General features: G+C 38.1%; 1 protein-coding gene across 1 annotated transcript in view; it reads right to left on the reverse strand.

Moving 5' to 3' along the window:
- Positions 1-21,083, reverse strand: part of GDAP2 (ganglioside induced differentiation associated protein 2) — a 49,150-nt gene that overhangs the window by 21,806 nt on the left and 6,261 nt on the right. The window contains exons 5-7 of the mRNA XM_008063914.1: positions 19,944-20,020; positions 10,634-10,793; positions 8,153-8,309 (exon numbers count right to left, since the gene is read on the reverse strand). Coding sequence (XP_008062105.1) covers positions 8,153-8,309; positions 10,634-10,793; positions 19,944-20,020 — 394 coding nt within the window. The remainder of the gene's footprint in view (positions 1-8,152; positions 8,310-10,633; positions 10,794-19,943; positions 20,021-21,083) is intronic.

Below are 21,083 nucleotides of genomic sequence, written 5' to 3' on the forward strand. Positions count from 1 at the left end.
TTCGGTGGCTGGGAGTGGCCACTGCACTCCAGTCTGGGCAACAGAGTAAGACTCCAACTCAAAAAAAAAAAAAAAATCATTTGAAAGTCAAGAAAATACCTATGCCTATAATAATTCTCCCTAATAACATGCATTATTCCATATTTTCACACATAGTTTTTTCCTAGGTTATTTATACTAGTCCATAATCCTATTTTTTCTTTAATATATGTATACATTGTGGAATGGCTAACTCAAGCTAATTAACATAACCATTGCCTTTCACATTTATCATTTTTTTGGTGGCTACCATAATTTAAGGATACACAACATAAAAATATGTAAAGTATGACATTAAAATAACATATGGGAGTGAAAATAAAGTGCAGAGTTTTTGTTTTTTTTTTACAATTCTATTACTTATTGTTTTATGACTGAATCATTGCCACAAGACTAAACATCAAAATGTATCTTAAATCTTATGAGCACCACAGGTCCTAGCACAAAGCATATAACAGAAATCTGATAAATACCTATTAATTGCTATCCTCTGTTCATGTATCTGTTGTTCATTTTTCAAAGATTTACTGAATAAATGCAATCTTGCATCATAGGAAGGACTACAATCTTCACTGAATGAAATAATAAACATGAGTATTATGCAAGGTATTTTGAGATGAATGAAGAAGACCCTTGGCTTCTAAGAGTTGAAAGTTGAATATATGAGGCAGACATGACATAGTTACAAAGATAATTAACTTTGTAAGAAGACAGAATAAGACAAGCAACCCAACAGAAATCTAAATACTATACCCATCAAATACGTATGCTGAGAAGGGGACTGGCAGTGGTGGGACGTGGGGTGAGGAGGAGTGGTGTAGAGACAAGTTTCAACTATGATATAGAAACAACAGTTCTGTCATGGTCAGTACAAGACTGAACACACTTATTGCAATGGCTGCTTCCATTCTATCAGACCACAGGATAGAGAATGTATCACATCTGTCTCTATATTCCCAGCCAACCCTATGGTAGTCCCTGACACTCAATAACAATGTATGCAATGACCTAGAATTAAAACTAGAATTCAGGTGCACACAATAGAATTATTCATCTTTGGCTCACAACACTCTCATCACTACTGGTACATGTGTGGTCCACTTTAAAAGACTAGTTATATAAGTAGTCATCTTTAATGAATAAACACCCCCAACACCTACCACCCAGAACAAAAATTAGCACCTTACAATAACCTACATCTGATCATATTACTTTTCTCCAACCCTAACCCTAATCCTAACTCTAACCCCTTCCACAATTATGTGGAATCCTAGGTTCATCATTTTCTTGCTTTCTTTATAATATTTTAATTCATCTACATGTAATTAATGTAAGAAGTTACTTTTTTAACTATTAAAAGAACAGGTGTATCATACTACATGTAACCTTTTGGGTCTTACTTTTTTGACTTATAATATTAAGATTCATTCATATCACTGGGTTTCAATGTTATTTATTAATTTTAACAATTACAGAGTGAACTTCCCAAATACAAAAATCCAAAATGCTCTAAAATCTAAAACTTGTTGAATGCCAACATGATGATCAAAGGAAATGCTCACTGGAACATTTCGGATTTTGGGTTTTTGAATCTGGGAAGCTCAACTGGTGAGTATTGCACAAATTTTCCAAAATATGAAAAGAAAAAAAAAAATCAGAAATCCAAAGCACTTCTGGTCTCAAGTATGTTGGATAAGGGATACTTAACCTGTATAGATAATGTATATTCATTCTATATGAAAACTACAGTTTTTAAAATCCTCTCTCTTACTGGTGAGCAGCTGGGCTGTTCCCAGGTTTTCGCTATTGGGAACCATGCTACAATCAACCTGTTTTACATGTCTACTGGTATATATGTGTATGATTTCTCTTGAACAACACCAAGGAGTGGAAGTGCTGGGTTATAGGAAATGTCCAAATCTAGGAGATCAAGGCAACCCTCTTTTCTAAAGCATTGCACCAAATTACACTTCTATAAGCAGTGAATGAGCTCTTATGAATCCATGTCCTCTTCAACACAGTAATATCAGCTGTTTTGACTTCTGTCATTCAGTTAGGTTTCACATAGTATATAATTTTTCTGATGAGGCTGATATTATGTTCACGTTTATTTGATATGCTTTCCTCTTCTATGAGATGCATGCTTATATCATTTCTCCATTTTTCTATTGGATTGCCTGCTCTTTTCTCACTGATCTGTAGTTCTTCACATATTCTTGATACTAATCATTTGCCAGTTGTATGTCTTGTGAATAACTGCTCCCATTCTGAAACTTGCTTTTTCCTTTCTTTAAGTTTCTTGGCTCCAGTTGCTAAAGTTCTTAATTTTAACTCATTTGCTGACGTTAATTTACATCATTCCAAATTCTGTTCCTGGTTGCTGCTGACCTGAATTTACCTTATCATGGAAGACTGTCTTTTCTGATTTATAATCTGAATAAAAATACAAAGTATGGAATGCTAGTCAGAGTGGTATCTGAGGTAAATACTGGATATGTCTGCAAATTTCAGATGCATCATGAAAAGGGTGACAATTTAGAAAACACCATTTCACTTGTGCTTAACAACAGAAGTTTGCGGCAACCAGTTTCACATTTTTCTTATTTTCACCCACTCTGCGTATCAGTAAAGTGAAAAATTTGCTGATTGTCAATGTGTTAATATAGTCAGAACTACTTTTTCTTTGACAGTCAATGTTTTTTATGTCTTTTTTAAAAAGTAAAAATTTCCTTTCTCTGATGTTTAAAAGATACTAACGTATAACTTCTTCCATGAGTTTTAAATATTTAAAAAATTTAAATCCATTATCTAAAATTGATTTAGTCATGGTGGGAATCCTGAGATAGTAAGAACTATAAAATGTTTTTAACTTTGATTTGTGATTGACAATTGATCAAAGGATAGATTTTGGCTGACAAAGTTTATATAAACATATTTATGGGGAGAAGGCTTATAGCTTACATCAGATTCTTAAAGTGCTCGTGATTTTAAAAAGGTTAGAATCACTGCTGAGATACTGCTGTTATTCCGGTTTCTAAGGACCCTAAGGTGAATTTCAATGCAATAATTCAGGATTGCATTTTCATCAAGTTTTTTCTTTGTTCTAAATAAGTCTCTTCCATTCCTACTATAGATTGTATAAGCTTGATTATCTGGTCATGTATTTTAAAAAATCAATTTTTGGGAGGAGAGAGTAAAAGCCAAAAGAAGTTGTTCTGATCTCCTCACTCAACAGGGAGACAATGCTTTCCTTGTTTTCCTTTAAACTTTATTATTCAAAGAATTTTTGTATTTTCCATTACATCTCTTACAAACTGCCCCTCATTTTTTTTGCTATAGTTTACTGTGTTTTAAGATATGTTGCCCTTTGTTCCAATTAAAAAATAGAACCCTAAAAAAAATGAACTCACAATAGTTTCTGGTTTTCTTATAGGGCATTTTATTAACTATCCCATATAGAATATTTTTAATTTCAAATATACCAGTTTCTATTACTTGATGGGTAAAATATAATAATCACAAATAAGTAAGCATATAAAATATGTCACAATGGCAGAAAAAGTAGCCACCAGAGTGCTCAAAAGGCAGAAATACTGAATAGTTTCTCAATGAGTTGCCATCAGCTGAGGTTGGATGCTGTCCTCACAAAGCTAACATAAGCCGGTTTCTTCCAGTTAATCAATTACTATCTACCCGAGCAGCCAAGAGTCAAATGATGAAGAAAATTTAAACTAAATTACTCTTAAAAGACCAATAATTAACCCATTTGTGAAAAACCAACAGTCCAGGGAAAAATTTGTCTTTGGAATGAACAGAAGCTTTCCCTTCCCAGACCTTGTGCAACCTGGTTAAGAACCTTGTTATATCTTCTTACTGCACCCCTTGTCTGTAGTTTAACAATGATTCATATAATAATTCATTTGACATTTTTCTCCTCTGTAAGACCTTAATCTCCATGAAGGTGGAGGCTGTATCTCTCTTGCTTGTGGCTTTACTGCCAGGAGTATCCACCATAACACTCGGCACATCAGTAAGGGTCTAATAAATATTTAATAATGAACAAGATCATGATTTCATTGTGAAAAATGACATAAGTGTCACAGGCAGTTGAATCTTAAGCCAACCAAGGAACACGAATAAAAACCAAAGAAACTATTCATGTAAAATAATTTTTAAAGTTTTGAAAACAGCATTATTAAAAAAGAATTATCTAGCTTGCTTCCCTTAAAAAAAAAATTAAACTTCTAGCTCATGATACACCCAAATCGGAGTTACAACTGGATAACACCTGGATTAGAAAACATGTCTAATGTTTTCGAATGTTAAAAAAAAGAATTATTTTGAAGAGATACTGATGTGGCAAGACAGTGCTATGACAGGAGTGATATGAAACTCTTGCCAACCCCTGTGATTCTCTCAAAAAGATATCACTAACTAAAAACCTACTTACTTCTCAGAGGCAAATGATTTAACCTCTGTTCAACCTGATTAACTAACAGAATCAACCTAAACCAGACTCAATATGTGAAAGTACGAGACTGATAGAGAAAGAACAAGAGAAAAAGACATTTTTTAAATGATACCCTACAATCTCAAACACGGCAGAGTATGCAAACAGGTGACTTAAAGCTCAGTTCTACCATAAACTCCTAAACAGCCATCAATTCAAAAACATTTTGGTCTCAGGACCTTAGTTATATTTTAACAAATTATTGAGGATCCCAAATACCCTTTATTTATGCCATTCATATCTACCAATACTTACCATATTAGAGATAAAAACAGAGGCCAGACATGGTGGCTCATGCCTGTAATCCCAGCGTTTTGTGAGGCCAAGGTGGGAGGATAGCTTGAGCCCAGGAGTCTGAGACCAGCCTGGGCAACAAAGCAAGATCTTATCTCTACAAAAAAAAAAAAAATAGGCCAGGCATAGAGGTGCATGGCTGTAGTCTCAGCTACTCGGGAGGCTGAAGCAGAAAAATCACCTCATCCCAGGTGGTTGAGGCTGCAGGGAGCCATGAGAGTGCCACTGCACTCCAGCCTGGATGGCAGAGTGAGACTCTGACTCAAAACAACAACAACAACAACAGCAACAACAACAACAACAAAACCCCAAAAACCAAAAAACAGAATTTAAAAAAATATTTATGAATTTGAAAACAATAACCTGTTAACATGACCTTTTTTTAAATTAAAAAAGCTGTATTTAGGGAGAAGAGTTATACTCTTTAAATTTTCGCAAATCTCTTTAATTTCTGCTAGATTCTTACTTCTGCTTCTGCACATAATTAACTGTGCTATCACAATTAAATAACTTCCAGAGAATCTACTGAACAGTGTAAGAGAATATGAATGAAAAGAAAAAATAAATCTCAGTAAAATTTTGAAAATAGTTTGACTTCACAGACCCCCAGAAAGGTACCAGGTTCTCTGAACCATACTTTTGAGAAGAGCTGTTATCACTCCTCAAGTAAAATAAGCAGGGGGTCATTAGCTTGGGGCTGCTTCTGTACCAGGAACCCTTACAGAACCATGCCAAAACCTAACTTGGAGGAATTCCTTGTAACTGATTAATTGTGGAAACAAACAAAAACAACCAAACCCAGCTTTAGCCAATCACAGACGGCCAACTGGCTGACCAACACCCAGATGAGGTAAACTTCTGGTTCTGGCCCACCAGGTAATTTCTGTACTTTGCTTCCACAGTCAGCCTCTGAAAGCTGGCTGCTCTCACTCACAAAGTTCTCTGAACCACTTCTGGTTCTGAGTGCTGCCCAATTCATAAATCCCTTTTTGCGCAACTGAACGCTGTTGAGCCTGTTTTGTGTCGAGTTTTCAACATCTTTCTGACGTTCTCGCATTACCGATGTAAGACCAGCCTCATCTTCAGTTGTCACAGTGATTGGGCACACATATGGGAAATCCGAAAATCTTTTGACTCACATATAGCTTCTCTCTCAAGGGACAGTTCGAAAAGCCACAGGCCGTGCTCGGCTCCAAGCCTGTAACTGTGTGTCAACTGAATGTGCACAACAGCCTGATGCCTGTTCAGAGCTTCTTCCTCAACATGCCTATTGCAATACCTCTGACACTGAAGGGAGCAGAGCTCACTCATGAATTCCCAGAAGTTGAGGACGACTTTATCTCTGTATACTTGTATCTACAATATTATCTTATAGAATACATGTTCACTGTATCCTAAACCAAATGGAAAAAGTGAACCATTATAAATAAAACTCTCAAGATCAAGGCCCTCACCCAACACAAAGGATAACACTTTACCTGCCGAATTCATACTCCTTCTTCATGTACTTTACCCAAAATCACTTTATTGCAGCAACTTGAAGGCTGATATGAGAATCCAGCTGTCTTCTATTAAGCTGAACATTAAAAGATTTGTAAGGCCCAGTGCAGTGGCTCAAGTCTGTAATCCCAGCACTTTGGAAGGCTGGAGTGAGAGAGTTGCCTGAGTTTAGGGGTTCGAGACCAGCTTGGGCAACTTGGTGAGGCCTCGTCTCTAAAATAAAACAAAAAATTAGCTGGGTGTGGTGGCGTGTGCCTGTAGTTCCAGCTGCTTGGAAGGCTGAGGTAGAAGCAGGTCAAGGCCGCGGTGGCCGTGAGTGTGCCACTGCACTCCAGCCTGGGTAACAGAGTGAGATTCCAACTCAAAAAAAAAAAAAAAAAGATTTGCAAGATTAAAAAAAATACAAGACACTGCTATTCGTCTCACTAAATTTTTTAAATAGTTATTTTTCCAAAAACCAAGATGGATTATTTTAAAATAAATTAATAAGTAATTTCTCATATGATATATATTGTGAACTATAACCACCCACGTAAACTAAAGCTCTCTGGTTCCTTAACATTTTTTAAGAGTGCAAAGGAGATTTGTAACTAAGGCGATCCCAGGTCCCAGTCATGTGAGGAGCCAGTCTCTCTGTATTTAAAGATAAACGTCCCATAGATGAGTTTCACACATGGCCTAATTTAGAAACCACTTAAATTATTTGACGGCAACTGCCTGCTTGGAAAAGCTGTTCATTGGTGCCCCCTGGTGGCTATTTTGCTTTGTGCTTAAAAACAGACTACAACAAAGACCTGGGATTGAGGAGATACAATATATTATTAATTCTGTAAGGGACTCTAGAGATCATCTAGTGCAATTCTCACGTTGTAAATGGGGGCTGACAGCATCTAGACATCATTCCAAAATATCATGATGAATGCTATGCTATGCTTTGGGTGAGTACAGGGTGTGAAAAAAGTATGCAGGAGGTGACAGCTATTCCAGACTTGAGAGAGCAGTTTCCAGAGACAATTGCTTCTGAACTGAAACCTGGAGGACAGCCAGGAATTGAACGGTGAAAGTGGCCCAGTCAAAAGGAATGGCAAATACCCAAGCGCAAAAGTAAACAGACCATGATTTGCTCGGTATTGAAGAAAATAATAGTGACCAATTATAAGAGCTTGACAAGTACCAGGTGCTGTCCTAAGCTCACTTAATGCTCACAACAACCCTATGAGATGGTAACCCTCAACCAGCCCTATAGTAATGGATAGTGGCCATTTATAGTTTACTTTCTTTAACATTTTTTGAAAAAGATCTAGCTTTACAAGGACTGTTATTACCCTAAAGTACAAAAGCTGCTTCTATGTTTTTAAAAGGGTTTATTCAGAATTGCTTTATAAAACACCTGGAAAAAACAAAATGGGTCAGATGCCTTATAAGGTCCTTGAGATAAGCTGAGGAGAAAAGAAAACACTTCTAAATTTAATTAAACTGTAAATTATGTTTTAATTATAAATATAGTAAAGTGCACGCTTTGTAACTGCTTTTCCCTTTTCCTAGTTTCTACTTTAGAGTATAACCTCACATAAAGGCACTATAAGGTAGGAGCTCTGAAATCAGACATGCACCTGAACAAAGTTTCACCACATATTAACTGTGACCATGGATAACTTTCTTAACTTTAAGTTTTTGCATCTACAAAATGAGGTTAATATCTTCCTTGCTATACTGCCACAAAAAATAAAATAGAACACATTATGTATATATGCAGCTCATGCAGCAGATTTTTTGTTTCTCATATCCTTACGTGTCTAGTGGTCTTACTTTCTTTGATGCTGCTTCTGCAGGGCAGCCTCTGATAACTGTCCCTGAAGGATCAATTTTCTTTGCTTGTCAATATCTCCTTCCATTCGAGCAAAAGCATGAGAACCAATGAAAGAGAGATCGACTCCCAAACCTTCATCCTCCTCTTGTTGGTTATCTGTAACAAAAATACTATGATCAATAGAGAACTTATGACCACACTAGAGAGAGAATGATATAGACTGTGAATGCTGCAGTAGGGATGACTGGGAGGTAACTAAAAAAACTGGTGTTAAGCTGTTTTTGAGAACATAAAACTGTCATCAAATTTAGGCATTTGTAGATCTGAAATCATGAAAAAACAACATGTCCATGTGTGACAGAAGTTTTATGAATATGTGAAATCAAATCAGGGTAACCTGGGTGTAACCTTAGGACAAAAAGGGTGGAATGTGATTGCACTCAAAAAGAAGTAATTAGATTGAGTTTGGGTTTAAAGACAGCTCATCACAGAGCATCTAATAAAAGAGAAGTATAACAAACAAACATTTAGGAGAATTTACATAGCATTGTGTAAGGAGGAAGTATCTGACTGGCACATCAACTCCAGTCCTTTTGTCAGGTAACACCCCAAGGAAGCTGGATGAACCACGATGGCAGGGTATGGTCCACAGTCACTAAAATATATTTCCGTCGTAATTCAGCAACCTCATTTTCTGCACTGGTCATGCCAACATAATCGTGTTGGTCCTTAAGAGTTCTAGCTCTCACTACAAATTAACAAGTAAACTTTCTGGTATATCGCAAGACCACTGAGTATGGGTAGTAGAAACCAGGCTCTTAGGAAGAGATCACCTCTTAACGTGGTGCCCATCACCTTACAAAAAACCTGTTAAAAACAAAACCAGAAAAAGCTTGCACCATAAAGAACTTCCCAAGGCAATGCCACTCGAATCATCAGCTGGGACTTCCACATATCCACACTTCACTGCTCCTCAAACTGTGACAGGCCAATAGTTTAGAAGGGGCTGCTTTCATTAAAAATACTCCTCAAGTAAAGCTTGGTTGTATATATATGGACTTAACATTCTCATTAAAAATATTTAAGAATACTAAGGCCTCTGTCTATAAAGTGACAATATTTTCTGGCATATAAATGCAAAATCATGCTCTCTGAGAATGGTAGATAGAAGAGCACATTTTGGCTAATGAGCTAGTCTCAGAGTCAGTCTAACCAACTGCCCGGCATTCAAACTGGTTTGGCTCTTCAAAATGCCTTATCACACTAAATGCATTTTATGGAGGAAAACATTGTATGGTGCTCACACAAAATGACTCTGGGTCTTATTTCAAGGATCTCCTCTACTGAAGGCTCCCCAAAGTGGGTACCCCTCCAGCAAAACTGGGTTCACAGACGTTTCCTGATGCAAGACCATTTATAAGTAACTCCACCTGATGTCTTATGCTGGTAATAAAAAGTTGAGTAGCTGTCTACAGATTTTAGCTTGACGCTCTTTTTAAAACAAGTATTCACAGTCAGAATCTGACAGTAATTCCCTAAGCTGCTGGATTTCAGGATGCAGACGCAGCATCAAAGCTTATGAAGCATGTCTCCACAGAAAGGCTTATGATCTTAAACACGTATGTGAAATCAGTATAAGCTATCGTACAGAATAAGTTGAGAAGTGCTTCCATCCTAACATGCCTCCTATCTACTACCTTCAACCTACATGAGTACATCTCACAAAGAAACAAAAGGAATGGCTATTGTAATTTTGTCTTAGTATTTAATGTTAGGTACGGCTTTTAGAGGACCCTGTGAAAACTATTTAACATGTTAGATGACAACGTACCTGACGACTATCTCAACAGTGTCCTGCATGAGACGATAAGCTTGTTAGGACGAGAATGCTGTTATATCCACCTCTGAATCCCTGCTGCCTCACAAAGACTTGATACATCTGTCTATCTTTCCACCTATTTGTCTTTGTCTGTCTACCTGACTACCTACCTGTAGATTTAACTTTTAAATTTCAACAACAATAGGCCTCTGAAAACCTCTCAACTGGTCTTGATCTTAGTGTTATACCTATAGAGAGCATCCCAGGTCAAGCTGAACTTCTCACTTTTTGGAGGGTTGGTATCTTATTTTTCTTCCTTAAGAAAGTTAGAATCTTCTAGCCTGGGCACGGTAGCTCAAGCCTGTGATCCTAGCACTTTGGGAGACGGAGGCAAGAGGATTGCCAGAGCCCAGGGGTTTGAGACTAACCTGCATAACATGGCGAGACTTAGTCTCTACAACGACAACAAAGATTGGCTGAGTGTGGTGGCACATGCCTGTAGTCCCAGCTACCAGGAAGGCTGAAGCGTAAGGACGGCCTGAGTCCAGCGGATGGAGGCCGTGGTGGTCGTGAGTGTGCCACTGCACTCCAGCTTGAGCAACAGAGTGACACAGTGAGATTCCGACTCAGGAGAAAAAGAATGTTAGAATCTAGGACTCACCCTCTGGAGCACCAGGTTTCTCACTTATTCTAATCTGCCGTTCAGGTACCACAGGCTCTCCTTCTGCATTTCCAATATCCGCAGGTAGGTATGGCAAAGATCGACTCTCCTCCTTTAACGACCTTGGGAAGTACAGAGGTAGCAACTTTTGGTATGCAGCCTGTGTCAGAAAAGCAAGACATGTTGTGAAAAATAAGGAAGCAATGAAGCAGACCTTAGAATTACTTAGTGCTGTCCATACACCGTGAAGGTGGCTTCCATCAAGGATACAGATCTCACTACCTCTGAGCTCAGACTAGATGCTGTGTGGGACCCTCCACCCATTTTTGTGATGAAGGTCATGGTACTGTTGGCAAGTCAAGCCAAACAAGATGCCCATCCTGGCAATTCCAGGCCACTGAGCCTAAAACGCGCAAGTCTGCCCCTACTGGCTCCATCCCGTCCTTCACTTCCTAATAGTATCCATCCTTCAAAATTCAGCTCAGATGCTATTTCCTTAATACTCCATGTGCCATTGAGGTTCATGTGACCCAGGTTTACTTTCTGAGGGTTTTGGGTAACATTTCTAACTATTTGTAAAGGGCTCTATTTCATAATTTGTATTTTTTCTTAAAGGTTTTTGAAAGAACAAAGACAAATTTTACTTTTTAAAAAAAGAAACAGAATAAAACTCATTCTGTCTTATAATCTCCACGTGGCTTGGTCCATTGCACTCATTCATAAATCCACAATACATTATAGGAATTTAATGCCCTTATTTTTCCTGTATCTTGAAACATTTTGCTTTTTTATCATCCTAGGAATTACTTTATCATTACTTAGCATCATTCATCAATTATTACAAACTATACTAAAATAGACTAAATTATAATAAGGAAACAAAAGAATGATGAAGTAGCCTTCAGTTTTTTTATTATGTTGCCCACTGTATTGTATCATCTTTTAACTGTGTATATAAGACGACTAGAAGCAATGTCTTCATAGTCTTTTTTAAAAAAAATTAAGATATAATTCACACACCACAAAATTCAGCCTTTAAAGTATATAATTCAGTGTTCCAAGAAGCTTTTGCTTGCTTTGGTTTCCAAGACAGGATCTCATTATGCTGCCCCAGTTAGTCTCAAACTCCTGGATTTAAGCAACCCATCCTACCACCTCAGCCTCTCAGGTAGCTAGGGTTACAGGTACACGTCACGTGCCCAGAGTATGACTGCCCAGCTTCGACCGTCTTTCAAACCCAACATTCACAAGGCTATACAATCATCACCACTGTCGGATTTCAGAACGTTTTCACCATATCTCAAAAAAAAAAAAAACAGCAACCCAAACCATTCTCTATTCCTCCCTCTCCAGTCCCTGGTAACTTTCTACCTCTATAAATTTGCCTACTTTGGACATTTCATCAAAGATGGAACATAATATGCAGCCTTTTGTATCTGGTTTCTTTCGTTTAGCATGTTTTCAAGGTTCACCCACATCGTAGCACTTATTAAGTACTCCATTCCTTTTTTGTGGCTGAATAATAATCCATTGTGTGTGTGTCTGTGTATATACACATTTTGTTTATCAGTTCATCGGTTCATGACATTGAGTTGTTTCTACTTTTTTGATCATTATAAAGAATGCTGCTCTGAATACCTGTGTACAAATTTTTGTGTGGATATATGCTTTCAGTTCTCTTTGATATATACCTAAGGGTGGAACTGCTGCACTATATAGTAACTCTATGTTTAACTTTTTGTAGAACTGCCAGACTGTTTTCTGAGGTAGCTGTACAAGTTTTACATTCTCACTGGCTATGTATGAGAGTTCCAATTTCTCCACATCTTTGCCAACATTTGTTTTTCTTTGTAATTACAGTCATATTAGTGGATGTGAAGTGGTTTTGATTTGTATTTCTCTAATGGTTGGTTGTGGGGAGCATCTTTTCGGTACTTACTGGTAATATATATATATCTTCTTAGAAGAAATTTGTATTAGCCATGGTTTTTATTTTTCCTATTCTATGGTGTTTTCATGTTTTAAAAGCTTGCTGGTCGGGTAAGACTGCCCCTCTCAGGAGTAGCTAATTCCTAAAGACAGTAAACAACTTACCTGGGAGCACACTTTGCATATGCAAACCAACCAATCATGAAACTACAGGCCAACCATCTCCTTATCTAACTCTCCTACATGAAACTAATCTTTCCCCTGGCAGAAAACATCCCAGGTTCAGATGTCAGGCAACTGGAGACTATTCCTACAGTGCAAAGTCTGCTTGGAATTATTCAATCCTAAACTGTCTACACTGCCCGGCTTTGCCATGCCTTTCCCTAAGAAAACCCAATGAAGTCTCTGGCTTGGAATACCCCTATCACCTACTTCTGCTGCCTGGTCAAAACCTGGTGTTCCTCCTGTGGCTCTCCATAGCTTGCCATGCCTCTTTTCTCAGGGACTGGGAGTAACATTTAACTTTCCTTAAATGTTATTGACCTCTGTGTTGTCACTCAGTCAACAATTAATTTATTAATTAGAACCTGGGCACAAAACAAGATGTCTACTAAAAACTTTTGCTCATTTTTAATTGGGTTATATATGTATGTATTTTTTATTGTTGAGTTATAAGCGTGTCTAACTTATCTTTTTAATTTTGGCTGTTTGTGCTTTTGGCATCATATCTAATAAACCACTGCTTAACTGATGGTCAAGAAGATTCAAACTTACATTTTCTTCTAAGAATTTTATAATTTTAACTCTTACATTTCCAAGGCAAGGAATACCCTGGATCCCTTTTAAGCTAATTTTTGTATACAGTGTGAGGAAGAGGTCCTGAAAGGACATAGCACGGATTTAATATACTCAATGAGCAGCCATTTTAACATTGCCTAAATCTCATGTTTTTCTAGCAGTTCACTTAACTTACCCTTTAATCACTAGCTAAGGACAGAATATTTCTCAGAGGTAGCTATTGATAATTGCTTTACAACCCCCTCCTCAGCTTGTTTTGTACTAATTAGCTTTTCTATTTCAAGTATTTGCCTCCACCCATTAGACCCAAGTTAACTTAATCAGTCCTTCATGACCTTTGTGACACAGACCCCATCACATGGCAGCAGTCATGTGACTAGCCCACCTGTCTGCCTGTGGTCCATCACCTGATGTCAGTACCAGCGCTTACCTGCCCCTTCGTGATGATGTGGAGCAGACCACCATCCAACCACCTTAATGACATGCTCCCATCAAGGGGAATGTTTAAAAGCATTCAACTTGGAACAGCCAGCCGCCACTGCCTTACTAGACTCTGGTGTAGCCATGTGCCCCTTGAGCTATGGCCACTGCCATGTTTTCTAACCCTAGTCCCCTTCCCTACCTTAGGGAGGTGAATCTTCTGTTTTTCTCTCTCGAATTTACTTTTTAAATAAACTATACTTTCCAATCGAACTTTTGTGTAATTTTTTGCATCTTTCTTGTGGCACCAGATTGCACGCTAGACACCCACACCCCCAGCGGGCCTAACCTAACATTCTGGAGGCCCCAGCTAGGAGTGTGACCTAACAGGTCCAATTTCATTCTTTTGCATGTGGATATACAGTTGTCCCAATACCATTTGTGGAAAAAACGATTCCTTTCCCCCATTGAACTGCCTTGGAACCATTGTTGAAAATTCAATTCCATCGATACTTATGCCAGTACTATAGTTTTGATTATTAAAGCTTTGCAGTAAATTTAGAAATTTGTAAATATGAATCCTTCAATGTCCTTCTTTTTTTCTCAAGATTGTTTCGACTATTTTGGGTCCTTGCATTTCCATGTGAAATTTAGGATCAAGTTGTCAATTTCTGCAAAAAGCGAGTTGGGATTTTAATAAGTATTACATTAAATCTATAGTACAATTTGGGGAGTACTGTCATCTTAACAACATTAAGATTATTGGATCTTTAAAATTTCTTTCAAAAGGCTTTGTAGTTTTCAATGTACAAATCTTATTGTTCTTTTGTTTAGTTCTAAATATTGATTTTTTTACTGTATATAGAATTGTTTTCTTAATTTCAGTTTTTGGGTTATTTATTGCTAGTATGTGGAAATGCAATTTATTTTTGTATAATGATCTTATGTCCTGTAATCCCATTGACCTCTATTAGTTCTTACAGTCTGTGTGTGAGTGGGTGTAGACACTTTAGGATTTTCTGTAAGATCATGTCATCTGCAAACAGAGATAGTTTTACTTGTTTCTTTCCAACCTGGGTGTCTGTTAATTTTTCTTGCCTAAATAACCTGGCTAGAAAGCCCAGCACAATGCTGAATAAAAGTGGCAAGAGTGAACATCCCTGTCTTGTTTCTGATCTTAGACATTTCACCGTTATGCTGAAAGACTGAAAGCTTCACGTCTAAGATCATGGCTGTAGGTTGAAGAAATTCTCTTCTATTTCTAGTTTGCTGCATGCACCACAAAAGAGCGTCGGATTTTGTTCAATACTTTTTTCCTGCAGCTACTGAAAGGATCTTGAGGTTCTAGCCTTTATTCTATTACTATGGTTTATTACGTTGATTGGAGTCTGCGTGCTGAGCCAGTGTTGCATTCCTCGGATAAACCCTACTTGGCGATGGCTTATAGCCCTTTCCTTTCGTATGGGCTGGTGCATAAGCGCGCAGCATTTCCCTGCTTGCGCATGGAATGCAAACGTCACAGAATGGCTGCTTGACTGGTCACAGCTCATCACCGCTGACTGACGGATCACCGTGGATTAAAGCATCGTAATGGTCTTCGCCAAAGCCCGAGGATCTTCTTGAACACGGAAAATCCCTCAGGCCGAACTGGCCTTCTTTGAAGTGAGAAGCCATTTTCTTGCTGTGCTTTCCCCGAGGGCATTCTCCCTGAACACCACAAATATTTCAAGCAGTCTCTGCTAAACTCAAACAGAAGAATATGTCAGAAGTGTTCATTTTTTCCCCACTCAACACTCCCGCTTTTTTAGCCCACAAGTAGCACTTTCTTCAAATTTGCAAAATGCAAGACGTATTCACAAGTACAGCATTGTCACTCCAAATGACAAACGATAAACTTCCAACACTGTAGCATCACAATGCCAAAAACAAACGTTACAAAGTTATGCATCAATCTAATATGTTGCTGAGTTTAGTTTTGCAATATTTTTAAAGGATTTTTGCATCGCTATTCATGTAAGATGTTGATCTGTAGTTTTCTTGTTGTAGTCCTTTCTTTTAAAGTACCTACCTACCTATCAATGATCTATCTATCTCTTATCTATTTATCTTATCTCTGTCTATCTTTTTAGAGATGGAGCTTCACTATGTTGCCCAGTATTATGAACTCCTGGCCTCAATCTTGGCCATCCAAAGTGCTAGGATTACAGGTATGAGCCACTGTGCCCAGACTGTGTGCAGTCTACTTTTAACTTTCATGGGATAGAGTTCAGAATTCAGAATTTTTCATTTTCAGCCCATAATAGTAGAGAGAAAACAACTAAATAAAGATACTTTGTAATCACTGAAAGAATTAAAAAATGAATGCAAAGAAATGGATAGCCGCACTCTAATGATGATCACAAGATTTGTCATGTAAAGTAAAATCTCAAACACTGAATATCCAGACAACAATATTCTAGATTTTCTCCAATTAAACAATCTGTGAGTTAATAATACATTTCTAAGGACAAAGAGAAAATACGGTATTTTCATTCACTGAGTTGTTCAACAGGAAGAACTTCACCACAGAATATTTTGTGATAAGAAATGTGGACCATCCATCCCATTTTGCTAAAGAAGATGTGTGACAGTATTCTTTCATCTTTTATGATGTTTGTGCAATAAAATTTACTTGACACAAAGAGGTCTGCTATGTTTAAATTCTTACTGAAATGTCTAATAAAATCTTCTTAATTCTCCCTTTATTCTTCTATAAATTATTCATAAATGACTTTTTATTTTTTAAACTTTAGAGTCATGGGGTACATGTGAGGATTTGCTACATAAGTATACTGCATGAAAAAGAAGCTTAGGCTTCTAGTGGACACGGTACCCAGTGAGTGGCTGTGGACCCCTTCTCCCCGTCCTTCCCTCTTTGAGCAGTGCCCAGAGTCTGCTGTTCCCACCTTTGTGTCCATGTACCCAGTGTTAAGTTCCCACTTATGAGGGAGAACGTGTAATATTCAGTTTTCTGTTTCTGTGACATTTCACTTACAATGATGGTCTCCAGCTGTACTCATGTCGCTTCAATGGACGTGAATTTTTTCCTCTTTATAACGGTGTGGTATTCCACTGTGTATATGTATTACATTTTATTTATCCAGATCAGTTTTGACTGGCATCTGTGTTGGCTCCATGTTTTTGCTATTGTGAATTAGTGCTGCAATAAACATCCATGTACGGGTGTCATTTTGGTAAACTGATTTATGCACTTCTGAGTATATTCTGAGAAGTGGGACTGCTAGGTTGTATGGTAGCTCAAATTTTAGTTCTTTGAGAAAATACCAGGTTGCTTTCCACAAAGGCCGAACAAACTTACATTCCCAACAGTGTGGAAGGGTTCTCTATTCTTTTTCTCCACAGCCTCACCAACATCTGTTATTTTTTGACTTTTTAATGATAGCAGTCCTGACTGGTATGAAGTGGTATCTCATTATAGTTTTGATTTGCATTTCTCTGATGATTAGTGATGTTGAGCACTTTTTCATCTGTGTTGACTGCTTGCATATTTTCCTTTGAGAAGTGTTTGTTCATGTCTTTTGCCCACTTTTTAACGGGGTTATTTGCTTTCTTCTGTCAGATGCTTTGCATTCCTTGTAGATCCCGTTAGGTCTTTGTTGGATGCATAACTTACAAATAGTTTTGCATAGTCTGTGGGTTGTCTCTCTTCTCTTGACAGTTTTTTTTTGCTATATACCAACCTTTTTAGCTTGATAAGGTCCCATTTGTCAATTTCAGATTGTGCTGCATTTGCTTTTGAGGACTTGGCCATGAATTCACTGCCTAGGCCAATCTCCAGGAGGGTGTTTCCTAAGTTTTTTTCTAAGGTTCTTATAGTTTGAGGTTTCACATTTGAGTCTTTGATTCATTTTGAGTTAAATTTTGTATATGATGAGAGGTAGGGTTTTTTAAAAAGAGGGTAAATGCTGACAGCTATTTCTCCAGGTATATTGAGGGTAAAGATTTTTTTCTCTATTTCTCCGGGCCTGGGTCAGGTGCCCAGTAAGCTACCACAGCACCGTGGTATACGTGTGAGCACGGCATGTGCCACACTGTAGGGAGATCTTTGCTTGCTTGTCTGTCTCATTATTGACCTACAGACTCCCTGAGAGCAAGAGCTGTATCTTACTTGACAGCCTATTCTAAAACAATGGCCAAATCTCCAGCTTACACTTCACTCTCCAGCTGCCACCTGATAAGCATTGTGACTGGCTGATCGTCTGCCCTGACAATCCGCCAATCTCCGAGATTCAACACCCTCCGAAAAGAACTTGTCTTCATCCCCTCTCGAAAATGTGTTCCCCTTTCTATTTGTTATCTCATTTGTGGCATCACTGTCTACCTAGGAGTCCTGTTTAATTCCTTTTTCCTTTCCCCCTACATATTTAATCAACCATCAACTCCAGCTAAACTTCTTTACTAAACAGTTACAATTTCAGCATCACCAGTGCCCTTGTTCTCATTTGGAATATTGCAACCATCTCTTATCTCCTCTTGCAATCAGTCTTTCTTGTTCCAAATCATCTTCCACACAGATGAAAAAGATACTAGATCACATAATTTGCTTGCTTAATCCTCTTGTTTCTCAGCCTGTAATTCCAGCACTTTGGGAGGCCGAGGTGAGCAGATTGCCTGAGCCCGTGGGTTCGAGACCAGCCCGGGCAACTTGGCGAGACCTCATCTCTACAATCAATCAAAAATTAGCTGGGCCTGGTAGTACACGCCTATAGTTCTGGCTACTTGGAAGGCTGAGGCGGAAGGATTGCTGGACCCCAGCAGGCTGATGCTGGGGTGGTCATGAGTGTGCCACTGCACTCTCGGCGACAGAGTGAGACTCCAAGTCAAAAACAAAACAAACAAACAAAAAACCCTCGTTTCCCCACTGTACAACTGATGAAAACCTAAATCCCACAGTACGTGACACAGACCTTGAATGATCCTGCCCCTACTTAACTTTCATTTTTGCCACACTGAGTCTCACATTTTATATAACAGTAACACTAACCACTATGCTATTTCTTACTTACATATCTTTGCTTAGGTTTGTATGACAATTCTCACTTGCCTCTCTTTTGGCAAATCTTATTTATCTTTTGTAGTGATTTTCACTTACATATCACTTCCTGTGGGAAGCATGTCCTAACCTCATGCCATGCTGGAATTATGTCCTCTTTCTTAAACCTCCATTAATGCACTTATCACAATTATCCTTGTCTGTCTCCACAACAGAAAATGGGCTCCTTGAGGAAATGACCATGACTTATTCACCAGTGTATTCCCAGAACCTAATATAGCAAACCTGATATACGGTAGACATTCAATCAAAAATCATTGGAGTATAGGTAAACCAGGTGGAATAAGAGATAGCAAACAAAGTAAATGTCTTTTTTTCTTCAGTAAATTCAAAAATACCTGTTAGATCATCTATGGAGCTATATATCCTTTGAGTAGATACCTCACATGTACTAACTCAATTATCACAAAAATTCTGTGATATAGGTACTATTAGCATTCCTATTTTACCAAAGAGGGGTTAAATAACTTGCCCAAGGACACAAAACTGGGAAATATATTAGAAGCTGAATTGAACACAGAACTCTAAAACTAAATAAGGCTTAATAAGAAAAAAAGAAATGATTTTCTAAAATGTCTTGAAATTGCATTGAAACATTCTAAGCCTAACTACAGACAACAAAACATGTAAACCTCACAACTTCCTCAGTGCCAATAACCAGGCTAGGTTCACACCAGGTCAGGCAGACACCAAAGCTTTCCTAGCACAGCAGCAATTTTCCAGTTTTGCTGCCAAACACTAGTGCTCAGGTTATAAGTGGATACTTTGAGAGCTAACACAGGGAAGCAAGCAGAACAATCACACTTGATAAGATCTCACTTACAGTAACAACAGTTTAGCAGTAAAAGACATGAACAAAATTTGCTCCTTCCTGATTGTTTTTAGTCTCCAGCATAGTCCTTTTCAGTGAATGACAGCAAGTTCCACTGCCAATGATACACTTACTTAGGGTTCGTGTGCTGGAAATTCAGTAAATATATACTGATAAGACAAAAGCAAACACTTAAAAGCAAAAGTAAGATTTACATAATGTAACAATTAGCAAAATACCTCTTCAAGATCAGAGACAGCAAATACTATTTTTTCAATGGTTTCTCCATGAATCTCTAGGAATCTCCTTACTGTGCCTAAGGAAAAAAACAGAAATATGATTCAGTAAATAAAAAACTACTTACGCATAAAGGAAAATCAAACTCGTCAAAGTTTTATTTTTATAATGGATCACTTCTCATTTCATCCAGGTCTCTGCTCAGTGATTTTCTATCAGTGCATCCTGCCCAGACTACCAACATAAAAACCTTTCTCTGATTTGCTTTCCTCCAGAGCAACTGTTACGGGCATTTTATGGAGTTACTTGCTCAGTGTATATCCCCTCTGCCCTCTCCTCCTCATCTGCTAGAATGAAAGCGCCACAAAAGAAGACACTTTATGCTGCTCTATTTCCAGTGTCCAGAACAGTGCATGGCCATGCAAGATGCCGACTCTAGACAATTCTCCCTTATCCAGCATATTCTTCTTATTCCCCGGGACCTCTCTTTGACCAGAATGATCTAGCACAAGTGTCTTCCCATTCACTCAGCTACAGAATTAGACGTCCGACTCAGCCCTTTATCCTGACAAAACTCCATAAAACCAAAGTGGAACTATTTTTTTCTTAATTCCTATGTTATCCTGCTTCTTCTCTATCAACTTCCTGAGAACAAGACCTATTTTTTTCAGTTCTTAGCTCACTGGATCTCTCTCTAACTTTAGTTCTTACCACCCAGGCCCTTACCTTTCTAAAATGTTCTCCAGGGTTCTGTCCTCAACATTCTTTTTTTTCCTGATACATAAATTCTCCTTAGCTCACTAATTTGCTCGTTCAGTTTTACTGCAAATGCTGATGGCTGCAAAATCTTTGTATTGTTTTCTAAACAAAAGTTCTGAATTCCGTAATGCATGGATATACTATCCAGATAACCCACAGAGACCTCAGACTCAGCATGTCCCAACCTGATCCCAACAGGTTCAAATCCTTAACTCTACCTTCTTCCCCCCAAACCTGCTCCTTTACCTGCATTTCGTATCTCAGTTACATATCAACATCCAACCAATTACCCAAGCTAGAATCCTGAATTTCCTCTGGCATTTCCTTTACCTCTTCCTTCATCCTGCATTTTCAAATAGTCCCCAGGAATCTTCGTTCTCTTT

This window comes from Carlito syrichta, unplaced genomic scaffold, assembly GCF_000164805.1.
Source record: "Carlito syrichta isolate Samal-C Ts95f unplaced genomic scaffold, Tarsius_syrichta-2.0.1 Scaffold307137, whole genome shotgun sequence".
NCBI classification, from domain to species: domain Eukaryota; kingdom Metazoa; phylum Chordata; class Mammalia; order Primates; family Tarsiidae; genus Carlito; species Carlito syrichta.